This window comes from Artemia franciscana, chromosome 9 (genome assembly GCF_032884065.1).
Source record: "Artemia franciscana chromosome 9, ASM3288406v1, whole genome shotgun sequence".
Lineage (NCBI taxonomy): Eukaryota > Metazoa > Arthropoda > Branchiopoda > Anostraca > Artemiidae > Artemia > Artemia franciscana.
The window spans coordinates 42087226-42114918 of record NC_088871.1 but is presented as its reverse complement, the minus strand read 5'-3'; the positions used below and the strand labels follow the sequence as shown (position 1 = coordinate 42114918).

The window sequence follows — 27693 nt, the reverse complement described above, 5'->3', positions numbered from 1 at the left end:
AAAGCAGTAGACAGGGTAGCTTGACAATACTTTCTCAGGGTAGGCCTACATTTTAGACCCAGGATTCATTCCTGAAAGTTTAATTCATCTAACTCAACTACTTCTCAAAAAGCTCTTGAACTACAATTTTACCCGGGAAAATTTAGGCTTACACTATATTTTTATCCCTCAGTTAACAGATGATTAGTATTAGAATATCCTCATCAGTTAGGTTGTCTACGTTGCATTTAATTTTCAAATGAGGACCAGCGTTGACAGAAAAAATGACCCACTTGTGTATCAAGTCAGTGTAACATCTTTTTTATTCATTATAGTGCTAAGGTTTTGTTGTGGCTCATTTTTTGATTTTTTGCTTATTAAACTAGTAAAATCTTACAGTTTGATACCAAATAGAACATGTAATAAAGTGCTTCTATGGTAATCTCATCTTAGTCCTCGGACCAGTGATTAGAGCAGAATGACGGACGATATTTGCAAAAAAGCGACCTAAAATGCTGGACATACGTAGTTTTCCCAAGGAGTATTTTAGAGCCAGCATTCATTCCTGATAGTTCCATTCACCTAAATCAACTATTTCCCAAAAAGGTAAGAAGCCCTTGAACTATAATTTTACCTGGGCAAATTTAGGCTCAAACTATATCTTTTACCCCTTTGTTAACATGATAATTAGTATCGGATATTTCTTTTTTAATAAGTCGGGTTGTCTATGTTTTGTTTTATTTCCAAAAGAGCACCAGCGAGGCCAGAAGAAAATAACCTAATTTTTGTAGCAAGTCAGTGTACTTTTTTTATTCTTGAAAGTGCTAAAGTCTTGTTTTGGCCCATTTTGTGGTTTTTTGCTTATCAGACTAGTAATATCTTACAATTGAATACCAAACAGACCATGGAATAGAGTACTTCGATGATAATGTGATCTTAGTCCTGGGATAATTGATTAGCAGAATGAAGAACGATATTAGCGAAAAAACGGCCTAATCAGTAACTTACTATTTACACACTTCACAGATCTGCGTAAAAATGCTACAGATTGCGTTTTGCGGAGGAAAGCAATTGTCTCTTGCCCCTTATCCTTGTGGTTTTCTGCAAGACGAATGCATTGAAAAACCCCAGCGCATATAATTAAAACGTTTCTCTATTGTGGAGGAAAAGACCAAGGGGCAGTTAAAAGGCAGATTTGAGCTTTTAGATTCCATCAAATATGAAGTATAAAAGATCCAATTTAATTCAGAAGGTTCAGGCGGAAATCTCAAGTTAGACGAATTTTCTCGATAAGATACGGTAAACACCATACCGGATTATTTTAACAACAAGCTACCCACCAAAGTATGACAAAAGCTCAAAATCCATTAAAAGGAATGGGGAAGATATCTGTTTTACTATTTTGTGTTCCCACCTTTGTTTACAAACACAAATTTTGATTTGGTAATTTTACTCCAATAGGCAACGTAGGTTTGGTGGATTTAGACAGTTAATTGAAACTGGGCCACAGTCATGGGGAGATGTAAAATCATATTTCAGGGGAGGCAAACTTGTTTAAGAAATATAATTTATTGACTGAAATACGGAATATTGGCCAATTGCAAAGATCCTGGTAACTTTGGAATATAGGACCATAATGAAATAGCTAGGAAATACAAATTTTGATGTGAACAGAGTATACGGCTTCTTCACTGCGGATATGGGATGCGAAAAACCCACCCCATTACGTTTTTTACAACGTACTTGTCTGTGTGAATTAAATGTTTTCCCTTTTTAACTTTATAAATCACACATTATTAAAACTTTAAGGAATAAATAACAGTTAAATAGGTGAAACTATCAATCTACATTCATTTGCTTTGATTTAGTAAAGTGAAAGTTGTCTTCTAGTTGTCAGAAAGTACCGGAGAGGGAGGGGGTCTCATCCCTACCCATATTGATTTCTGCTCGTTTCGAGTTTGGCTCTCTGATTTATTATAATTTCTGTTCGTTTCGGCTTCCGTTGATTTTTTGATGGTTATTTGTGGTATTTTTGAGCTTGGAAGATTACTTGATTTTATTTCTGCTTATCATTAGTTTAAAAGAACTCTTTACTTTTCTTTGAAAAATTTGTTTTGCAGACAAAGTATTTTTTAGTTAATTTCTCTTCGTTCTTTATTGACATTGTTTTTTCCATAAAAAAGAAAACAATATTTTAAATCTTTTCATTTCTTTCTATAAGACTCCATAGTTTGGCTTTTTTCTTGTATATGTTTGAACAATTTTTAACAACATACATCCTTTTAAAATCACAACATAAACAGCAATGTTCACTTTAGCTTTATACCTCTTCATGTTGACGGGAAAAATAATAAAAATTAATGCCATTCCCAAAAAATTCCACCCATGATCGTTGAAAACCTGGATACACTAACGCTATTTTTGCTAAGATAAACTGTAAGATCAGAAGTAGTAATAGTAGTAGCCCTGAAAATTTTCAACTTAATACCTTCAGTCGTTTTTGGGATATTCCTAAGACTTCTTATTGGTAACCAGCATACACACCGTGCCTTTTAATTTACTTTTCAATCAAAAATTTGATTTTAAAGTATAACGAAAAAATTAACTTAACTATGGTTACCACGAACTGTTTGATTGTGTTAATCAAAACCTGATTAATATAAACCCTGTTCTTAATAGTAAATATGTTTCAGACTTGGGGGGAGAGGAGATTACCAAAGGAGATTATTCTCTGACTGCATTTCAGCTTAACATTCAGGGTCTTTCCTCGTCAATAGATAATTTAAGACAAATTGTTTCGGATGGACAGCCGGATGTTGTTGGTTTTTGCGAGACATTTTTCAATTCTGGCAATAATAAATAAAAAAAAACATGTTTTTTTTTAAATGAAAGTAAGGAGCAACACTAAAACTTAAAACGAACAGAAAGTTCTCCGTATATGACAGGAGATTTTCCTCCTCAACGCCCCGCTCTTTACGCAAATGTTTGACACTTTCTCTCGACTCTACTTTTTAAAACAGTAAAAAACTTTAGCGTAAAGAGCTGGGTGTTGAGGAGGAAAATCCCCTTTTCGTATACGGAGTACTTTCTGTTCGTTTTAAGTTTTAATGTAGCTTCTTACTTTCATTTAAAAAAACTTTTTTTTATTTAATTTCTGGACGTTTTTGAATTAATGTACGTTTTGATCTTGGATCTCCGCACATAAATAACTAAAACAAAATTTGCATATTAATTAATTGCAATTAATCGGAAGATTTTGAGAAAAAAGATCGACGGAGGAGGCCTAGTTGCCCTCCAATTTTTGGATTACTTAAAAAAGCAACTATAATCTTTAATTTTTTACAAACGTTTTCATTGGTAAAAAATATACGTAACTTACGAATTAACTTACGTAACGAACTTCTATATTCGTATGTTTTTATTTTGTTTATGAGGGGGTTCAACCGTCGTCGATACCTCGCTCTTTACATTAAAGCTGAAATCTTGTCCCAATTCCTTAAGAATGACCTCTGAATCACAAAGGCCGTAGAATAAATAGTTGGAATTACTAAAAATACTTTAGCGTAAAGAATGAGGTATAACGAGGAGGTAAACCCCTCATATTCGTAATAATTTTTGTTCGTTTTAAGTTTTAATGCTGCTCCTTACTTTCAGTAGAAAAAACTTTTCTTATTTTTTTCCCTTGTTTTTTCAAATAATGCTAGAAAATCCTGCGCCCCCTTCATTGAAATTCTCTTCCCCCATGAAAAGTTTATCTATGGAAATATCCTCCCAAGTACCCCCCCCCCTCAACTCACTCCCCTAAACCAAAAAAATTCCCCTGAAAACGTCTGTACACTTCCCAGTAATCATTACTATATGTAAACACAGGTCAAAGTTTGAAACTTGCAGCCCCTCCCACGGGGACTGCAGGGGAGTAAGTCCTAAAGACATAGTTATTAGGTTTTTCGACTATGGTGAAGAAAATGGCTATCTCAGAATTTTGATCCGGTGACTTTTGGGAAAAAATGAGCGTGGGAGGGGGCCTAGGTGCCCTCCAATTTTTTGATCACTTAAAAAGAGCGCTAGAAATTTTAATTTCCGTTAGAATGAGCCCTTTTGCGACATTCTAGGACCAATCAGTCGATACAATCACCCCTGGGGGGAAAAATACAAAAAAAACAAACAAATAAACAAATAAACACGCATCCGTGATATGTCTTGTGGCAAAAAATAAGAAATTCCACATTTTTGTAGATAGGAGCTTGAAACTTCTACAACAAGGTTCTCTGATACGCTGAATCTAATGGTGTTATTTTCTATAAGATTTAATGACTTTTAGGGGGTGTTTCCCCCTATTTTCTAAAATGAGGCAAATTTTCTCAGGCTCGTAACTTTTGATAGGTATAACTGATCTTAATGAAACTTATATATTAAAAATCAGCAATAAAATGTGATTTCTTTGCTGTAACTATTGGTATCGAAAATCCATTTTTTTTAGTTTCAGTTACTATTGAGCCGGGTCGCTCCTTGCTACAGTTCGTTACCACGAACTGTTTGAAAATGCTATTGGATATCCATGGCTACAAAATGCAACATGTAAACCGCTGCAAGATGGCTAAAGGAGGTCTTGCCATATATATATAGTAATTCGCATTATTGCTTGCGGGATGACTTATCAAGGATTTTTGAAGGTATCTTTGAGTCACAGTTTATAGAAATTAGAGTTAATGGTATTGATCTAATCATAGGCAATATTTATTGTTCTCCTAGTGGTGCGGTTTCGTTGTTTCTTCGGAATCTTGAGGATATACTTGACATAATATTGAAACGTCCGTGTCAGTTAAGTATAATGGGTGACTTTAATATAAATTTGATGGATACAAATTCTTCGGCTTCAGTTGATTTTCTTTCAACCATGCTTGCCGCAGAAACTCTACCAACTACATCCATCCCCACACGAGTAACTAATGTTACAGCTTCTTTGATTGACAATATCTTCTCTACGCTTTGCTTGAAGGAAAACTCAATTTGTGTTACTGATATCTCCGATCATTTCCTCATATTTTCTCGGTTCAGTTTTAATCGGGGAAAGAATAACGGTGCTCAAGTGTTTGATTCCTATTCTATTAGGTTTGGTGAGAATGAGTTATCTCTTCTTGGTTCTAAATTAGCGAAAAATTCGTGGAGCTTATTTGATAATTAAATAAAAAAAAATAAGTTTTTTTTAACGGAAAGTAAGGAGCGATATAAATCCTTAAAACGAACAGTATACTTCGTATATGAAAGGGGCTGCTTCCTCATCAACGCCCCACTCTTTACGCTATAGTTCGACTCTTTCTCTTAACTCTACTTTTTAAAACAGTAAAAACTTTAGCGTAAAGAGCAGGGCGTTGATGAGGAAGTAGCCCCTTTCATATACGAAGTGATTTCTGTTCGTTTTAAGGATTAATGTCGCTCCTTACTTTCCGTTAAAAAAACTTGTTTTTTTATTTAATTTCTGAACGTTTTTAAATCAATGCATGTTTTGATTTTGGCTCTCCGCAGATGAATAATTAAAACAAAATTTGCATATTTATTTTTTTGGCTAAATGGATTTCTCATAGTTTTGATCAAATGATTCTGAGAAAAAAAGGAGCGGGGAAGGGGGCCTAGTTGCCCTCCGAGTTTTTGGTTACTTAAAAAGGCAACTAGAACTTTTAATTTTGTTTGAATGTTTTTTATTAGTAAAAGATATACGTAACTTACAAATTAGCTTAAGTAACGAACTTCTGTATTCTCATGTTTTTATTACGTATATGAAGGGGTTCACCCCCTCACTCTTTAAACTAAAGCTTAAATTTCTACCCAATTTCTTAAAAATGACCCCTGAATCACAAAAGCCGTAGAATAAATAGTTGTACTAAATCTACTTTAGCGTAAAGAGCGAGGTATTAGGAGGAGGTGTGCCCATCATATGCGTTATAATTTATGTTCTTTTTGAGTTTTAATGCTTCTCCTCACTTTCAGTTGAAAAAAAAAAATTTTCATATTTAGTTTTTCATTGTTTTTTTTTCTTAAATAGTGCTAGAAAATCCTGCGCTCCCTTCATGAAAATTTTCTTCCCCTATGACAAATTCCTCCAAGGAAAGTTCCCCCAACATATCCCCCTCTTATCAACCCCCCTCCCACAACCTTAAAAATCCCCCTGAAAACGTCTGTACACTTCCAAATAACCATCACTATATGTAAGCACTGGTCAAAATTTGTAACTTGTGGCCCCTCCCACGGGGACTGTGAGGGAGTAAGTCGTCCCCAAAGATATAGTTATAAGGTTTTTTAACTACGCTGAATAAAATGGCTATCTCTGAATTTCGATTTGGTGACTTTGGTAAAATAATTAGCGTGGGAGGGGACCTAGGTGCCCCCCCAATTTGTTGTCACTTAAAAAGGGCACTAGAACTTTTCATTTCCTTTAGAATGAGCCCTCTCACAAGATTCTGGAACCACTGGGTCGATACGATCACCCCTGGGAAATAAAACAACAAACAAACAAATAAACACGCATCCATGATCTTTCTTCTGGCAAAAAATACAAAATTCCACATTTTTGTAGATAGGAGCTTGAAACTTTTCAAAGGGGATCTCTGATACGCTGAATCCCATGGTGTGATTTTCGTTAGGATTCTGTGACTTTTAGGGTTTTTCCCTTTATTTTCTAAAATAAGGCAAATTTTCTCAGGCTCGTAACGTTTGATGGGTAAGACTAAACTTGATTAAATTTATATATTTAAAATCAGCATTAAAATGCAATTCTTTTGATGTAGCTATTGATATCAAAATTCCATTTTTTTTAGAGTTTTGGTTACTATTGAGCCAGGTCGCTCCTTACTACAGTTCGTTACCACGAACTTTTTGATAAGGATTTTTCTTGTTTATTTAAGTCGTTTTGTGGAACCATAAAAGAGGGTATTTTTAGCATTTGTAAAGTACCACCTTCTAATCACAGGTCTAAAAGACGAGGGAATAGTTGTGGGAAAAGTGGAAGTCATGGCCAATTGTAGAAAAAAGCCAAGACAGATTGTTGAATTAAGTGGGCAGCCCAGTCAAGGGTTAATTTTATCCCTTTGATTGCCGTTGTTACTGTCTGCCATTTATGCTACACCTTTCCGTGCATGTGTGTCCCTTCACAAATGCGAAACTAGAGTCGTACCTGTTGGAGGTTCTCGCTGGGGAACACACGCCGGTTGACTACGGGTTAAATTACTGGAAAATTTTCCTCTCATGGCTATCACTCGACAACGCTGAACTAGACTCAACCCTCTCATGCTAATTCACGGTGGGTTGGGTTCAACCTGTTGGAGGTTCTCTCTCAGGTTAATTCACGATCGCAGAAAGGGGGAAGCAGCATATTGACAAATTTGGCAATCTATTTACAACTGATTACCCCGCCAAAGAAATGAATATGAACGGAAATAACGAGTCCAATTCAAGGCCTACAAGGGCACGGAGGATCCGTGATCCTCCTTCTGACAAAAACTATAAATTCCACATTTTTGAAGATATAAGCTGAAACCACTACAGTAGGGTACTCTGACACACTGAATCTGATCTTGGGATTTTCATTAAGATTGTTATACTTTTAGGGGATCTTTCCCCCTTTTTAGAAAATCAGGCGAATTTTTTCAGGCTCGTACCCTTTAACTGATAAGACTAAATTTAATATTTAAAATCAACCTAATGACCCGATTCTTTTGATATATCTGTTGGTATAAAAATTTTGTTTTTTAGAGTTCCGGTTACTATTGAGCCGGGTCACTCTTTACTTAAAGTTTGTTACCACGAAGTGTTCGTTGGAGGACAAGAAGTGAACTAATGTGTGAATTGCAAAGTGAAGACTCCTGGAGGCCAATTGGACTTAGGATCTAATGCTGGGTTTCCTTAGAAGGCGTAGAAAGCATAAAGCAAGGCTTAGCCTAAGAAATATATACCCTTTTGTGAACATTTTTGGAGAACCTGTGACCACAAGCTCCATCGAGGTCGTCATGAAAAAGTACCACTGTTGCCTTATGTACTATCCCACTTGGGAGGACCTCCAAGTATAAATAAGTATGGCAACACCCGAGGAAGCTGCTCAAAACGAATGTATTCAAGCCAAAGTAGCTGAGCTGGTAAAGCGTTATGTTTCAGGTTCTAGGGTCCGAGAGGCTCCAGGTTTGAACCTTGGCTTTAGCATTAATACAAAAGAAGAAAAAAACTAAAAAAGGTGAAAACTACAAAAAAATTAAAAAGAAAATTTATATATATCTATATATATAAAAATAAGTTGTCTGTCTGTGTGTCTGTCTGTGGATCAGGTGACGTCATGTTTCTGTGTTGACTGACGTCATGAAATTAGTTGTCGTCATTTTTGCTTTGACGGTGACGTCATTAATGGTATTTAAGACATGCGTTCACGGAAAAATGTTTAATTGTAAAATGACTGAAGAACCTACGATGGCAACAGCCGAGGAAGCTGCTCAAAGAGTCTATGCCAAAAAACTTGCTGCTGATAGAGAAAGTAAGAAAAGAAAGCGTGCCGAGGAATCACAAGAACAGCAAGAAAATAGGCTTGCAGCTGATAGAGAAAGTAAGAAAAGAAAGCGTGCCGAGGAGTCACAAGAACAGCAAGAAAACAGGCTTGCGGTTAAAGAACGCAAAACCGCGCAGTTAGATGAAAATCCACCTGGAAAGCGAGAGTCAAAACATATCAAAACTGAAAATGATAGCGATGCTGATTGGGTTTGGGATTTTGACTTGGATAAGGTCATCAATGCTTACCAGATTTAAGTTAAAAAACAAAGGTTCGGCGATATGTACTTCATAGTGACGCTGAAAAATAAAGAAGAAAAAAAAAACTGAAAAATGTAAAAAACTAAAAAAAACTGAAATTCCACCCATGATCGTTGAAAACCTGGATACACTAACGCTATTTTTGCTAAGATAAACTGTAAGATCAGAAGTAGTAATAGTAGTAGCCCTGAAAATTTTCAACTTAATACCTTCAGTCGTTTTTGGGATATTCCTAAGACTTCTTATTGGTAACCAGCATACACACCGTGCCTTTTAATTTACTTTTCAATCAAAAATTTGATTTTAAAGTATAACGAAAAAATTAACTTAACTATGGTTACCACGAACTGTTTGATTGTGTTAATCAAAACCTGATTAATATAAACCCTGTTCTTAATAGTAAATATGTTTCAGACTTGGGGGGAGAGGAGATTACCAAAGGAGATTATTCTCTGACTGCATTTCAGCTTAACATTCAGGGTCTTTCCTCGTCAATAGATAATTTAAGACAAATTGTTTCGGATGGACAGCCGGATGTTGTTGGTTTTTGCGAGACATTTTTCAATTCTGGCAATAATAAATAAAAAAAAACATGTTTTTTTTTAAATGAAAGTAAGGAGCAACACTAAAACTTAAAACGAACAGAAAGTTCTCCGTATATGACAGGAGATTTTCCTCCTCAACGCCCCGCTCTTTACGCAAATGTTTGACACTTTCTCTCGACTCTACTTTTTAAAACAGTAAAAAACTTTAGCGTAAAGAGCTGGGTGTTGAGGAGGAAAATCCCCTTTTCGTATACGGAGTACTTTCTGTTCGTTTTAAGTTTTAATGTAGCTTCTTACTTTCATTTAAAAAAACTTTTTTTTATTTAATTTCTGGACGTTTTTGAATTAATGTACGTTTTGATCTTGGATCTCCGCACATAAATAACTAAAACAAAATTTGCATATTAATTAATTGCAATTAATCGGAAGATTTTGAGAAAAAAGATCGACGGAGGAGGCCTAGTTGCCCTCCAATTTTTGGATTACTTAAAAAAGCAACTAAAACTTTTAATTTTTTACAAACGCTTTCATTGGTAAAAAATATACGTAACTTACGAATTAACTTACGTAACGAACTTCTATATTCGTATGTTTATATTTCATTTATGAGGGGGTTCAACCGTCGTCGATACCTCGCTCTTTACATTAAAGCTGAAATCTTGTCCTAATTCCTTAAGAATGACCTCTGAATCACAAAGGCCGTAGAATAAATAGTTGGAATTACTAAAAATACTTTAGCGTAAAGAATGAGGTATAACGAGGAGGTAAACCCCTCATATTCGTAATAATTTTTGTTCGTTTTAAGTTTTAATGCTGCTCCTTACTTTCAGTAGAAAAAACTTTTCTTATTTTTTTCCCTTGTTTTTTCAAATAATGCTAGAAAATCCTGCGCCCCCTTCATTGAAATTCTCTTCCCCCATGAAAAGTTTATCTATGGAAATATCCTCCCAAGTACCCCCCCCCCCTCAACTCACTCCCCTAAACCAAAAAAATTCCCCTGAAAACGTCTGTCCACTTCCCAGTAATCATTACTATATGTAAACACAGGTCAAAGTTTGAAACTTGCAGCCCCTCCCACGGGGACTGCAGGGGAGTAAGTCCTAAAGACATAGTTATTAGGTTTTTCGACTATGGTGAAGAAAATGGCTATCTCAGAATTTTGATCCGGTGACTTTTGGGAAAAAATGAGCGTGGGAGGGGGCCTAGGTGCCCTCCAATTTTTTGATCACTTAAAAAGAGCGCTAGAAATTTTAATTTCCGTTAGAATGAGCCCTTTTGCGACATTCTAGGACCAATCAGTCGATACAATCACCCCTGGGGGGAAAAATACAAAAAAAAACAAACAAATAAACAAATAAACACGCATCCGTGATATGTCTTGTGGCAAAAAATAAGAAATTCCACATTTTTGTAGATAGGAGCTTGAAACTTCTACAACAAGCGTGCCGAGGAGTCACAAGAACAGCAAGAAAACAGGCTTGCGGTTAAAGAACGCAAAACCGCGCAGTTAGATGAAAATCCACCTGGAAAGCGAGAGTCAAAACATATCAAAACTGAAAATGATAGCGATGCTGATTGGGTTTGGGATTTTGACTTGGATAAGGTCATCAATGCTTACCAGATTTAAGTTAAAAAACAAAGGTTCGGCGATATGTACTTCATAGTGACGCTGAAAAATAAAGAAGAAAAAAAAAACTGAAAAATGAAAAGAAAAGAAAAAACACTCAAAGATAAATTAAAGACCGGGGCACAAATGACGACCGACACAGAGGGAATATAAATGACGACCAGGAACCTCAAATAAAAATTACAGACTGGGACACCCAGACACAAATCACGACTGGGAATATAAATGGCGACCGGGACGCAGGGACACAACTACAACGGGGACAAACCATGGGGCAATACACATTTTTTCCAGGGTTTTTGCCTCTTCTGCTCTCTTTCTTTTGGTTTTCTTATAAATACTTCATAGTCCCGAATTTCCAGGAACGGCATTCCCCCCTGCCAGCGCCCATGTCATATAAATGAAGCTTTGAATGACCAGAGACTAAAGAGGTCATCTTATTCAAATATATTATCAATTTTCTAATATATTCACAAAATAAAATATTGGACAATCAAGTATTATGAAAGCATTTTTAAACAAGGTGCTAATCCTTTTTCTTGCCAAAAAACAGGTAGGTCCACAGATAAATTCTCATATGACTATCAGGTGACTTTTAACATTTCTTTTGTTAGAAAATTTATAGATTGGGAAAAAAGATTTTTCAAATGTTTTGAAATCCCCACCAACCCCCTTCTCGCCCTTGAAGAAAATCAATGCCACCACACTTGCCTAGAATAAGAGAAGCTGACTTTCTCGACTAAAATGCTTTATTCAAAATGAATTCTTTAAACCACAGAATACAGATTTTTTTTATGTTTGCCAACTTTTATAGCATTTTCCATAACATCAAATACAATAAGAAAGCAGTTTCATTTCAGATACGTTTAATTAGTGAACCAGATCAGCTTCTTGGGTTGAAAGGGCAGGATGTGAAAGGAAAAATCAGAAAAAATTTATTTAATTGTACGGCTCCGACTAAAAATCAGTTATTTGAAAATGTAGTGTCCTTTGAAAATTTCAAGGGTTTCCGAAATATATAAGAAAATTGAACTTAAAAAGTAAAACTTAGAACAGGTTTTGTCGCTGAGAAAAGAGGAAATCCTGAATTCTCGAAAAAGTAAAATATTAAAATGTGTTTGGAGCCAAATAGGTTAACCTGTGTTTGGAGCCAAATAGGGATTGACCAAATTGATACGAGTGGCTGTGCTTGACGCAATGATATCTAGGCCCATATGAAGGCTATCAAGGGATTTAAAGATACAGAAGAAAAATGAACTTAAAAGCTCCAATTTATAACACGCTATGTGACTGGGAATAGAGGGAAGTGTGAATTCTGTAAAATCGATATGTTATAATATGTAAGGATCCAAATAAATTAATTGAAGAACGATTGAACAAATTGATAAGAGCTGTGCTTGAAGAAGTGATATATAAAATTGATGTTTCCGAAATATTTTCAGATAGCGCCTTATCAGTTAGTGATGCATAAATAATATACGTAAAGACTCTATGCTCAAATCCCAAATCAAATCAGTCAAACTAAAGAAAAAAATAGTGCGATGTTCGTCACTTCTTTGTTCGAATCGACGAAAATATCAAAAACATTTTGAGTAAAGTTCAAGCTATGACCGAATTGTTCATATCTATGAGGCTTAGATGATCAAACAACATCACCTTAGCCACTGGAAGAGATAGCTTAAATCTGAGGTAAGCGATATATGATTGAAAGTGATATTCACTAGTCTTTTAGGAAATTTGCCAAAAAGAATCTTTGGGAACCTATCGAAAAAAAGAAGTAGTTATAGCACATTTATCATTGCTTTAACCGGTGAGCATGACTTGACTTAAACAGAATTTTGCCGTCCTTTCAAAAACAGAAGCAAACAGGATTAACCACCTGAAAACATTCTGTTTCTTCGAATCACAGGAATCAGATTGTTAAAGCAGAAATCGACTCTGATTAGAAACTAGCTTAAACTATATAAACGTACCTTGGTTAAAAAGGCAAGGTTAAATTAGAATGCGTTGATTTAAACCAGTTTTTCCTTCTTTTTTAATTTTGAGAAACAAAAAGCAAAGAAGAAAACGGCACAAATCTATATATATATATATATAAATAAGTTGTCTGTGTTTGTGTGTGTCTGTCGAGTGACGTCATGTTTGCGTGTCGACTGACGTCATGTTTTCGACTGACGAAATTACAGACCGGGACATCGGGACAAAAATGACGACCGGGACACCGGCACATCTATATATATATAAACTAGCTGTTGGGGTGGCGCTTTGCGCCCCCCCAAGCCCCCCCCCGCACGCGTAAGTCGTTACACGCCATATTAGTTACGCGCCATTGTAGTTGTGTCCCTGTGTCCCACCTGTGAATATAGATAGATTTATAAATGTGTTTCAAACTACGTAAAAATTGCGAATATACAACATTCTTGGCTTTCCCATTGTCTCTGCGTATACAAAGCCGTATGTACTAATAATGACGTCATATGAAAACGCTCTTTTACAATCAAACAAACATGCATACACACAACTCGTTTTTATATAGATAGATAGATAGATAGATACAATACAAATTAACTGCGTAAAACTTGCGAATATAAAACATTCTTGGCTTTCCCATTGTCTGTGCGTATACAAAGCCGTATGTACTAATAATGACGTCATACGAAAACGCTCTTTTTACAATCAAACAAACATGCATACACACAACTCGTTTTTATATAGATAGATAGATAGATAGATACAATACAAATTAACTGCGTAAAACTTGCGAATATACAACATTCTTCGCTGTCCAATTGTCGCTGCATATAAATAGATTGTCAGGTTTACCGACCCTCGAACATGCAACGTACAATTGTCCATGGGAAAAACAATCAGTATTAAGATCTATACCACATTTTTCTAATGATTGACCTTGAGCTTTGTTAATGGTGATTGCAAATGCTAATCGAATTGGGAATTGCAATCTTTTAAATTGAAAAGGAAGATCCGTTGGAATCATGGGAATGCGAGGAATAAGAACAGCCTTACCCTCAAAAGACCCTGCTCTATGATAAATTTGCCCTTTTACTTTGAAAGTAGACATAAATTGATCTGGATTTTCGATTTGGGCTCCAAACAACGTCATTTGGAAACATGAGTTGTATTTTCTGATTTTTGACAAAAAACGCTTAGATTCTGACGTAGTTCCAGTAAGGAAAGTCTTCAATGGCTCTGGTGGTACAGCCAATAGAGGAAGTTTAACTTTTCCTGAGGCGCAACACATTCCCATTGTTTCACCATTGAATTTCAAGGCCTTGCAATAGGGACAAATTTTAGACATTGTCCCGATTTGAACACATCTACTCAAGCTATAATCATCGACTGGGCTGTACCTGAATGCCAGGCGATAACTTTCAGGTTGCTCTGATTCCTCGGCACGCTTTCTTTTCTTACTTTCTCTATCAACAGCAAGCCTGATTTCTTGCTGTTCTTGTGATACCTCGGCACGCTTTCTTTTCTTACTTTCTCTATCAGCAGCAAGCCTGATTTCTTGCTGTTCTTGTGATTCCTCGGCACGCCTTCTTTTTTCACTTTCTCTTTTAGCAGCAAGTCTGCTTTCGCGTTGCTCTGGTAGTTCCTGGGCACGCTTTTTTTCTTTCTTTCTCTATCAGCCTCAAGCCTGTTTCCTTGCTGTTCTTTTGATTCCTCGGCACGCTTTCTGTTCTTTCTTTCTCTATCAGCCTCAAGCCTGTTTCCTTGCTGTTCTTTTGATTCCTTGGCACGCTTTCTTTTCTGACTTTCTCTATCAGCAGCAAGTTTTTTGGCATAGACTCTTTGAGCATCTTCATCAGCTTTTGCCATTGTAAGTTCATCAGTCATTTTAAACTTAAACATTAATAGATTTCTACGTGAACATATATGTCTTAAATATCTTTAATGACGTCACTGTCATAGCAAAAATGACGACAACTAACTTCATGATTAAATATCTTTAATGACGTCACCGTCATAGCAAAAATGACGACAACAAACTTCATAACGTCAGTCGACACAGAAACATGACGTCACCTGACAGACAGACACAGAGACAGACAACTTATCTATCTATATATATAAAAATAAGTTGTCTGTCTGTGGATGGATGGGTCAGGTGACGTCACCTGAAAAAACTGGATCAGGTGACGTCAAAACTGAAAAAACTAAAAAAGGCAAAAACTACAAAAAAACTAAAAACTAATAAAAAAAAATAAAAAAGCTAAAAAACTAAAAAAACTAAAAAAAGGCAAAAACTACAAAAAAAACTAAAAACTAATAAAAAAGCTAAAAAACTAAAAAAACTAAAAAAAGGCAAAAACTACAAAAAAAACTAAAAACTAATAAAAAAAAATAAAAAAGCTAAAAAACTAAAAAAACTAAAAAAACTAAAAAAACTAAAAAAAAGATAAAAAACTAAAAAAACTAAAAACTAAAAAAAAAGGAAAAAACTGAAAAATAAGCTAAAATAAAGGTAAAAACCAATAAAAAACTAAAAAAAAAACTGAAAAAACTAAAAAAAGGCAAAAACTACAAAAAAAAACTAAAAACTAATAAAAAAAGTAAAAAAGCTAAAAAACTAAAAAAAACTAAAAAAACTAAAAAAAGGTAAAAAACTAAAAAAAATAAAAAATAAAAAAAAACTAAAAAAAAGGAAAAAACTGAAAAATAAGCTAAAATAAAGGTAAAAACCAATAAAAAACTAAAAAGAAAAAAAGGAAAAAACTAAAAAAAAATTTCATCTAAAAAACTAAAAAAAACTAAAAAAGGTAAAAACTAAAAGAACTAAAAAAGAAAAAAATAAATGACGAAACTCAAAGAGAAAGCGACCAGGACAAAAGGAATGTTCGATTAGCAATCAACAAAGCACCGGGACACAGGGAGTATAAATGACGACCAGGGCATAAGTAAAAAAAAAAAACTATCTATATATATAAAAATAAGTTGTCTGTGGATCTGTGGATCGTGGATCAGGTGACGTCACCTGAAAAAACTGGATCAGGTGACGTCAAAACTGAAAAAACTAAAAAAAGGCAAAAACTACAAAAAAAACTAAAAACTAATAAAAAAAAATACACCGGGATACAAATGACGACCGGGACACAGGGAATATAAATGACGACCGGGACACAGGGACACAACTACAACGGGGACACCGGGGGAAACAGGGGGATATAAATGACGACCGGGACAAAAAAACTAAAAAGAAAAAAAAAATAAAAACTAATAAAAAAACTAAAAAATCTAAAAATCTAAATAAGCTAAAAAAGAAAAAAAAGGAAAAAAATAAAGGAGAAAAACAAAACTAAAAAACGAATGTATATACAGACCGGGACACCGGGATACAAATGACGACCGGGACACAGGGAATATAAATGACGACCGGGACACAGGGACACAACTACAACGGGGACACCGGGGAAAACAGGGGGATGTAAATGACGACCGGGACACCGGGACAGGGAATGGTCGATTAGCAATCACCATCAACAAAGCTCAAGGGCAATCATTAGAATCATGAGGTATAGATCTGAATACAGATTGTTTTCCCATGGACCATTATATGTTGCATGTTCAAGAGTCGGTAAACCTGACAATCTATTTATATGCAAAGACAATGGGACAGCAAAGAATGTTGTATAAGTTTTACGTAGTTAAAACCATATATATATATATATATATATATATATATATATATATATATATATATATATATATATATATATATATATATATATATATATATATATATATATATATATATATATATATATATATATATATATATATATATATATATATATATATCTATAGACAATGGGACAGCAAAGAATGTTGTATAAGTTTTACGTAGTTAAAACCTATATATATATATATATATATATATATATATATATATATATATATATATATATATATATATATATATATATATATATATATATATATATATATATATATCTATATTCACAGGTGGGACATAGGGACACAACTACAATGGCGCGTAACTATTATGGCGCGTAACGACTTACGCGCGCGGGGGGGCTTGGGGGGGGCGCGAAGCGCCCCCACCAACTAGGTGTTGGGGTGGCGCGAAGCGCCACCCCAACAGCTAGTTTATATATAAATATAGATAGATAAGTTGTCTGTGGATGTGTCTGTCAGGTGACGTCATGTTTGTGTGTTGACTGACGTCATGAAGTTAGTTGTCGTCATTTTTGTTATGACGGCGACGTCATTAAAGATATGTAAGACACACGTAGAAATCTATTAATGTTTAACTTTAAAATGACTGATGAACTTACAATGGCAACAGCCGAGGAAGATGCTCAAAGAGTATATGCCAAAAAACTTGCTGCTGATAGAGAAAGTCAGAAAAGAAAGCGTGCCGAGGAATCAAATGAACAGCAAGGAAACAGGCTTGAGGCTGATAGAGAAAGAAAGAACAAAAAGTGTGCCGAGGCACTACCAGAGCACCATGAAACCAGACTTGCTGCTAAAAGAGAAATTGAAAAAAAAGGCGTGCCGAGGAATCACAAGAACAGCAAGAAATCAGGCTTGCTGCTGATAGAGAAAGTAAGAAAAGAAAGCGTGCCGAGGAATCAGAGCAACCTGAAAGTTATCGCCTGGCATTCAGGTACAGCCCAGTCGATGATTATAGCTTGAGTAGATGTGTTCAAATCAGGACAATGTCCAAAATTTGTCCCTATTGCAAGGCCTTCCTCTATAAAAGTTAAACTTCCTCTATTGGCTGCACCACCAGAGCCATTGAAGACTTTCCTTACTGGAACTACGTCAGAATCTAAGCGTTTTTTGTCAAAAATCAGAAAATACAACTCATGTTTCCAAATGACGTCGTTTGGAGCCCAAATCGAAAATCCAGATCAATTTATGTCTACTTTCAAATTAAAAGGGCAAATTTATCACAGAGCAGGGTCCCTTCTACCATTCTCAGGCGAGAATCATAAATTTTTACAATTGTACTTCATCAGTGATAGAAATTCTGAATTGAATGCACGTTGCGAAATGTCTCCCAACGTTGAAAGGACAATCGTTTCCCAGTCGCAACATCTTCTCCACGAAAATAATAATTTAGTGCGTCTGTTCAAAACAGCCATCGATTTGATGCCTACTGATACGCATAAAATTGTTATTTCCGCTGACAAAACGCCTCCTGGCCAACATGTGCGTAGATACAATGCTCCAACTATCGACGAAGTGGCCATCGTTATGGTCGGTGATCAGTTTTTATCTCGAGATATTATTCTTCATAAGCGAAACGCTCAGTTGTTAAGAATTGCTGAAACTCATCGATGCTACGATGCCCTACAATATCCTATCATTTTTTGGGATGGAGCCGACGGCTATACCTTTAATATTAAATTGATGAATCCAGCCACTAACAAAGAAATGAATAAGAAATGCAGCGCAATGCATTATTATTCCTATAGACTAATGATTCGGCAGGATGAAGAAAATTATATTTTAAAATGCCGTGAATTGTTTCACCAATTCGTCGTTGATATGTATGCTAAAATTGAATCAGAACGTTTGCTATATATCCGCCTGAATCAGACCAAGCTCCGCTCTGAACAATACATTCATTTGCAAGATGCAGTTATAAATGACGGTAATACCACAAACGTTGGAAGATTAACAATTTTACCTTCGTCTTATGCTGGCAGTCCCCGTCATATGCATGAATATGCTAAAGATGCTATTGCGTATGTTCGTCTCTATGGTCGTCCAGATTTTTTTATTACATTTACATGTAATCAATCTTGGGACGAGATACTGCAGCTTTTACTTCAAGGACAATCGGCGGTTCATAGACATGACATTACGGCCCGTGTCTTCCGGCAAAATTTGAAATCACTGATAAACTACATAGTAAAACTTGAAGTGTTTGGGTCAGTGCGATGCTGGATGTACTCAGTGGAATGGCAAAATGAGGTTTGCCACACGCACATATACTAATCTGGCTACATAAAAAAATTACTTCGAACGAAATTGATGATGTGATTTCCGCTGAAATACCTGATGAAAATGTTGATAAGGGGTTACATGATATTATTGTAAAAAATATGATGCATGGACCTTGCGGTGCACTGAACGAAAATTCACCATGCATGGCCAAAGGAAGGTGCACAAAGCAATATCCTCAACTTTTAGTATCCAACACAATTACTGGCAATGATGGTTACCCACAATATAGAAGAAGATCTACTGAAGATGGGGGTAAAACAGCAATAATAAAGAAGCGTAATGGTACCACCATCGAAGTAGATAACCAGTGGGTTGTTCCATATTCCCCATTATTATCAAAAACATTTAATGCACACATAAACGTTGAATACTGTAACTCCGTAAAGGCAATCAAATACATATGTAAATACGTCAACAAAGGCAGTGACATGGCAGTTTTTGGCTTGCAGCCCGAAATCAAAGATATCGACGAAATCGTACAATATCAGGCTGGAAGATACATTAGCAGTAATGAAGCTGTTTGGCGAATTCCTTTATTTCCAATACATGATCGTAGTCCAGCTGTTGTTCACTTAGCGGTACATTTACAGAATGGTTAACGTGTTTATTTCTCGGAAACCAACGTGCAACAAAGAGCCCTGAATCCACCGGATAAAAGTTAACCGCTTTCTTTTCGCTTTGAAAAAATGATTCTTTTGCAAAAAAACTGCTGTATACTGAAGTGCCTTCGTATTACACGTGGAATACTAAAAATAAAGTATTTGAACGTCGAAAACAGGGTAAAAAGTATTTCCGAATATTCTAAACAATTATAAAAATAATAAATGGCTAAGAGAAAGAGCGATTCTCGCACCCAAAAATATAGACGTCCACGAAATCAACAATATTGTTTTGACCAAGATTCGAGACCAGGCAGTCCTTTACAAGTCAGTCGACACAGTTTTGGAACCAAATGAAGCGGTTAATTATCCATCTGAATTTTTAAATTTCGTGGATCTTTCAGGGTCTCCACCACACGTCCTACAACTAAAAATAGGCGTACCAATAATACTTTTAAGAAATATCAACCCACCAAAGCTTTGCAATGGCACGCGACTTACCGTAAAAAAACAATGGAAAACTTAATAGAGGCCACAATCTTGACAGGGCCTTTTGAGGGTGAGGCTGTTCTTATTCCTCGCATTCAAATGATTCCAACGGATCTGCCTTTTCAATTTAAAAGATTGCAATTCCCAATTCGATTAGCATTTGCAATCACCATTAACAAAGCTCAAGGTCAATCATTAGAAAAATCTGGTATAGATCTTAATACTGATTGTTTTTCCCATGGACGATTGTACGTTGCATGTTCGAGGGTCGGTAAACCTGACAATCTATTTATATGCAGCGACAATTGGACAGCGAAGAATGTTGTATATTCCCAAGTTTTACGCAGTTAATTTGTATTGTATCTATCTATCTATCTATCTATATAAAAACAAGTTGTGTGTATGCATGTTTGTTTGTTTGTAAAAAGAGCGTTTGCATATGACGTCATTATTAGTACATACGGCTTTGTATATGCATAGACAATGGGAAAGCCAAGAATGTTGTATATTCGCAATTTTTACGTAGTTTGAAACACATATATAAATCTATCTATATTCACAGGTGGGACACAGGGACACAACTACAATGGCGCGTAACTAATATGGCGCGTAACGACTTACGCGCGCGGGGGGGCTTGGGGGGGCGCGAAGCTAGTAGGGAATATAAATGACGACCGGGAAACTCAAAGAGAAAGCGACCGGGACACAAGGAATGTTCGATTAGCAATCACCATCAACAAAGCACCGGGACACAAATGACGACCGGGACACAGGGAGTATAAATGATGACCAGGACATAAGTAAAAAAAAAACTGAAAAAACTAAAGAAAATGTAAAAACTATAAAAAAAAAAAAAAAAAAAACTAAAACTAATAAAAAAAACTAGAAAAGCTAAAAAACTAAAAAAGAAAAAAAAAGAAAAAAAGAAAAAAAAAATAAAGGAGAAAAACAAAACTAAAAAAAAAAATAAAAAGAAAAAAGAAAAAAACTAAAAAAACTAAAAAAAAGTAAAAACTAAAAAAAAAACTAAAAAAAAAAAGGGGAAAAATACAAAAATTTCTTTCATCATATACCATTTCAAAAACGAATGTATATACAGACCGGGACACCGGGATACAAATGACGACCGGGACACAGGGAATGACAGACTGGGACACCGGGATACAAATGACGACCAGGACACAGGGAATATAAATGACGACCGGGACACAGGGACACAACTACAACGGAGACGCCGGGGGGCACAGGAAGATATATAAATGACGACGGCGACACAGGGAATGGTCGATTAGCAATCACCATCAACAAAGCTCAAGGGCAATCATTAGAATCATGAGGTATAGATCTGAATACGGATTGTTTTCCCATGGACCATTATATGATGCATGTTCAAGAGTCGGTAAACCTGACAATCTATTTATATGCACAGACAATGGGACAGCAAAGAATGTTGTATATTCGCAAGTCTTACGTAGTTAAAAACATATATATATATATATATATATATATATATATATATATATATATATATATATATATATATATATATATATATATATATATATATATATATATATATATATATATATATATATATATATATATATATATATATATATATATATATATATATATATATATATATATATATATATATATATATATATATATATATATATATATATATGTATATATATATATATATATATATATATATCTATCTATCTATCTATATTCACAGGTGGGACAAAGGGACACAACTACAATGGCGCGTAACTAATATGGCGCGTAACGACTTACGCGCGCGGGGGGGCTTGGGGGGGCGTTAAGTGCCCCCACCAACTAGGTTTTGGGGTGGCGCGCCAACGGGGACGCCGGGGGACACAGGGGGATATATAAATGTTATGGCCTCATTCAAGTGCTGGTCTATATTAATCACTAATTTAGGAAAACAGTCTCCCTTTTCTCCTTCTGTCTCTTTTTTTTTTTTTTTTTTTTTTTTTGTGTTTGTGCTGTAGCATTTGGGATTTCTCTTTTCATGATATATATATATATATATCTATATTCACAGGTGGGACATAGAGACACAACTACAATGGCGCTTAACTAATATGGCGCGTAACGACTTACACGTGTGGGGGGGGGGCTTGGGGGGCGTGAAGCACCCCCACCAACTTGGTGTTGGGGTGGCACGAAGTGCTACCCCAACAGCTAGTTTTATAATACAACTAGAATGTAAGGTTTTCAGTCCTCTTGTGACTTTCAAATTGCTATCTGTGACAGTCGACAAAAAAGTATTTAGACGATAGTTCTATAAAATTATAATGAGACGAGTATTAGTATAATATATTTTATTAGTATTTTTAGTTGCAGGCAGGACAATGGAAATAGTACGATAAAACCAAAGATAAGGATATCATTTAAAATTGATGGAATTTTGACCTAAACACTTCCAAAATAACTACCAAAATTAGATTAAAAATATATAAGTTAATCTGTCATCTCAAAAAAAACATAACAGCAGTTCCTGGTGATTAATCCATTTTTATTCTGCTTTAAATTACTTTCCGTTTCGTGTTTTTTGCACTTATTTTTCTTATCACAGCATTTAATTTATGTGAACTACATATTGAGGTAATATCTGTTTTTCGTTGTCGATGATAATCATTGTTCCTCTTCCAAAGGCATCCTTTTTAACACGGAGTGAGTCGTATCCATTCGTTAGAAGGGTGGTACCAGTAACATCCAGTGATCTCCCTGCTAATATCTTACAGAGTATCAGAGCTTTCACACTACCAGCATATCCTAAAGCTGTTTCAGGGAATTCTGAAAAATAATGTCCATGGCCATAAGCTGTTCGCTTAATGTAAGAGCGTTGAAAATTATTCTTGAGGATTGACTCAATATTTTTTTCAATTGGAGTACCATGAAATGCCAATATTGGATTGGCTTCTTCTGCACCAGCTCCATATTTCGCAGCAAACTGTTTTGAGGTTTCCAAAAATTGTGATTCTAATGCTGGGTTTCTCACATAAGTTACTTTTATCACATCTCTATTTTGACACAAGCGTCGAAACTGTGCCTCAGCTACACGAAAGTGATAGTCCAGCTCATTTGATGGATTAAAGTATCTACTTGGGTAAATTTCATGTTTCTGAAACTTGGCTGATAGTATACTTCCAAGAGGGACTCCCATTTGAGTAGCTTTGAAATTGATAATATATCTAGGATATGCTTGACGTGGGTCGTAGATGACGAATTTATCAAATAAAACTCCACCAGCACTTTTTGTGTCACGAGGAGCAAACAATGAGTCATAACCTAAACTTTTAATAGTATTATAATTCATTATATATTGAGGAGTTGAAACCTTCATTTCTTTTCCAAGTAGAACGTCGCATAATATAAGTATATTTGACCCTTTTGTATAGATTTGTTGCGCACTCTTACTAGAATCAGTGGCAAAGTAAATACCAAAGCCGAACATTCTTTGTTGGCCATCGTTGCGCGGTAGTCGGAAGCCATTAGTAATAATATTCTCACAAGCTTCGGTGTTTGTTCCGTGAAATTTCTCACGTGAAGTTGAAGGTTCAAATAAATTGGTTTGACATAAGTAAAAAGCTTCGAGTAAATTCGCATTAAAAACCTCTTGGACTGATGTAACCTCAGGGTGCCAGCTATGAGCAGGTTGGATGTACTTAAGAACTTTGTCTCTAACATCTACAAAGACAGAGGACGAGGGATCCAAACCGGATACTTTAAACCTTGTTGTCTCATTTCTATACTCAAGTGCCTTTTGCTGGGCAATTTCTTGGTACGTTTCTAACTGACGTTTTCGTGCTTCTGAAAAGAAAACATGCATATATAAATGTATTTATTTGTTCAGTTGCTTTTTCTTATGTTTATTTATGTTTTTTATGTTCAAAGTTTGCGACTAACAATTCCTGGAATTGCAATGCATTTGTAAAGCTTTGTGCCGTTTTTTTGAAATTACCAGTAAAATGACAAGCTTACCAATTCAAATAAATGTTTATTTAACAAAAAAAAAACACATTATATTCCTCTTCAAGAACAAAATACACAAAATGAGATGTCTAGCATTTATATACCCTGTCTTTATTTTCCTAAGGACTTATTAGTATGATAATTCTGCCAATCTTTGCATTTCATATAATATTAAGCACCTTCGTGACCATGATTTATATGTGATAGTAAACCAACGATATTGTATGTTTTCGGCTTGTGGTTGCTATTAAATAATAAAAAAAAACACAAGGAACAATATTAAAACTTAAAACGAACAGAAATTACTACGTATAGGAGGAGGTTGCCCCCTTTGAAATACCGCACTCTTTACGCTAATGTTTTACTTTTTGTTCCAAGTATTTAAGAATGACTTCTGACACATAAGGACCATTTAACTGAAATAATAGGCCTTTTACAAATTCACAATAATTTAAGCATAAAGAGCGAGGTAGTGCGGAGGGGGTAACTCCCTCATATACGTAATAACAACCAAAAGAAAAAACTGACAAAATTGTGGTTCATAAAGTTCATGTTAGCGAACTGTAATTAAGGAGCGTCCCGGCTCAATAGTAACTGAAACTCTAAAAACAGGTTTTTTAAGAAGAATTTTGATACATAGATAAATTAAAAGAATTGGTTTTTATGCTGATTTCAAATATATACATTTCATTAAGTTTAGTTTTACCCATCAACGGTTAAGACCCTGAGAAGATTTTCCTGATTTTCAAAAAAAGGAATAAACAGCCCCTAACAGTCAAGTGATCTCAATGAAAATCACGCTATTAGAATCAACGTATAAGAGAACTGTTTAGGTTTCAAGTTCCTATCTTCAAAAATGCGGAATTTTGCATTTTTTGCAAGAAAAACGATCTTAGAAAATCAGAAGAGGGCTCATTTGAAAACAAATTAAAAGTTCTAGTGTCCTTTTTAAGTGATCAAGAATTGTACGGCAACTAAATTTTTTCCCAAATCGTCCGATCATAATTTTGAGATTGCCATTTCTTCATCATAGATGAAAGGCTCAATGCATTTAGGTATAACATGACCCCCCTCCACCCACAGCCCGAAGAGATAGGTCTTTAAGTTATAAAATTTGCCCATTGTTTACGCATAGTATCTGTTATTTGGATGCATGCATACATTTTCAAAATGGGGGGACACATTTTCTACTGGTGATTTTTCCACAGGGGAATCTTCCATTGGGAGGGAAGTTTCCTGGAAGTGAACTTGTGAGGGAAATTATAAACTGTGGAAATTTGCTAGAATTCTTGTACAAAACTCTTTTCATATGTCTTAATTCTCTTTTCCGTCTCAATTTTACGTTTGGAGTGGTTAAGAGTAATTGTCTGGAGTAGATTTTCACCGAGATTGAATTATATAGAGATTACATCCATGGTTAGATTCATCATAGTTGAAAGGCTCAATGCATTTAGGTATAAAATGACACCCCTCCAAACATAGCCCCAAGAGAAAGGTTTTCAAGTTATAAAATTTGCCCATTGTTTACCACCAATTGTTTTATAATTGGTGCATAATTGAATAATTGGTCTGTCATTTTTATCACCAAACTTTACTTTATATGAGCTATGTTTTACAGTCTGCGTAATGAATAAACAAAGGTTGCTATTTAGAGTTCTAAATTACAAGATAAACCGAATAAAGATATTTGAAGGTCCATCTTCGAGAAACCCAATAATCACCAACTGTAACTATTTTTTATTTATTTTCAAATTGTTCCTCTAAGCTGAATTTACATTGTTTGAAGTTTGAAGTGATTCAGAAAAGGTTTTATATACATATTTTTCTTGGCCCTATGGCAGGGGTTTCGTCTATAGAGCATTTTTCGCCTATATTTCACATTACATTTGAGTTCAATAGTGCAAATGGATGCAAGTTTCATACAAATATAAAGTTAATACCCTGATTTTAGCATCAATTTTGGTGGCCCCACCTTAGGAGTCCCCATGCCCACAAATTAAAATATTTTTTATTCCTTTGTAATTAATTCCCTAAATTTAAGATCATACACATTGAAGTTTGAAGTGGTTCCCTATGGCTTCCACCGTCCCTCAATAATGTTTAAAACCTTTTGTTTCGTATTTTTTTTTTTTTTGTAAATTTTATGTCGTTTACATCCCAATAATATTTAAAAGCCTTCCTTTTTATTGATTTTTGGCCAACATTTTATACATGGCACTTCCGAGCTTGAATTTTTTCAAATTTTTGGATATTTATACCTTCCTATAGTACAACTTCCTATGCCCTTTTGTAGCATTTAAAGCCCTTCCTTGTTATCAATTTCAACCCTAATTTACATAAATTAGTCTCCTAACTCTGATCTTTTTTACATTTTCTGAAATTTAGATACAAACCCATACCTTCCTGTGTCCCTCAATAATAATTAAAACACTTCCTATCTATTAATATTAACCCTATTTTCCCCCAAATTACATTCATAGCTTTAACGTTTTCCTTTTTCTTTGAAAATAACGTTAGACTCTGTACCTTCTAACGTCCTTAACTAATATTGAAAAAAAACTTCCTTTTTATTGATGTCAAGGCAAATTTTCAAACGGTGTTCCTAAACTTGGATTTTACCATATTTTCTAAAATTGTTATATACTTCTTAACCTATATCTGTCCTCTTAATATTTTGAAAAGTATACATTTCAAGCCAATTTATCAAATGTTATCGTAAAATTGGATTTTTCAACATTTTTGAAAATTTTTGAATACCCCTATACCTTTTTCAGTGCTCTAATAATATTTGAATGACTACCTTTTATTAACTTCAATATATATTTCTCCCCAAATTTCAAATTTCGCATTTAGCTTGGTTTTCTGAAAATTTTAACTAACCGTATATTTATCTTCTTGCTTTATTAATGCTTATTAATTTCAAGCCAATTATGTTTTTTTAATTTATTTTTTATGAATTTTTTATTTATGAAAGTAAGGAAAGTGAAAATATTTCAATCGTACTTTGTTTTCAGCATAGCGCAAATTGTATTCTGGTCTTGAGAAGGTATGGGGGTTATCAGCCCTAATCATGTTAATTTTTACTCGTTTTAGTTTGTTTCGGCTATTTATTGTAATTTCTGTTCGTTTTGAAATTCATTTATTTATTGATAGTGATGTGTGGTAGTTTTATGCTTCGAAGATTATTTGACTTTATTTTTTTCATTCTTAACTTGATGAAGATCTTTACTTTTCTTTGAAAAACTTGTTTTGCGGAAAATGTTCATTTAATTAATTTCTGTTTATTTTTTATTGAGCTTGCCTTTTTCATGTAAAAAATAATATTTTATATCTTTTTAGCTTTTTCAAACAGTTCGTGGTAACAAACCTTATGATATCCTTCTTCAACGCCCTGCTCTTTACGCTAGAGGTTTTGCTCTTTTAAAAAGTAGAGTTGAGAGAAAGAGCCAAACTTTAGTGCAAAGAGCAACGCGTTGAAGCAGGAGCAACCCCTTTCATATACGGGGTAATTTCTGTTCGTTTTAAGTTTTAATGTCGCTCCTTACTTTCAGTTAAAAAACTTTTTTTTATTTAATTCTATAAGAATCCATAGTATGGGTTGCTATTTTATGTTGGAGAAACTTTTACAACAATTTTTAATCCTGACACAAACAGTATTTTTTAA

The 27693-nt window shown here is 34.8% G+C and overlaps 1 protein-coding gene across 6 annotated transcripts in view; it reads right to left on the bottom strand.

Annotated features, from left to right (window-relative positions):
* Positions 1 to 27693, bottom strand: part of LOC136031433 (uncharacterized) — a 509032-nt gene that overhangs the window by 322169 nt on the left and 159170 nt on the right. The window contains exon 17 of one of the 6 annotated variants that reach the window (XM_065711011.1): positions 22361 to 23867. The exons of the other annotated variants lie outside the window; for them this stretch is intronic. Within the exon in view, the coding sequence (XP_065567083.1) occupies positions 22633 to 23867 (1235 nt within the window). The 3' untranslated portion in view covers positions 22361 to 22632. Of the gene's footprint in view, positions 1 to 22360; positions 23868 to 27693 lie in introns of those variants that run through there. 6 annotated transcript variants of the gene reach the window in all.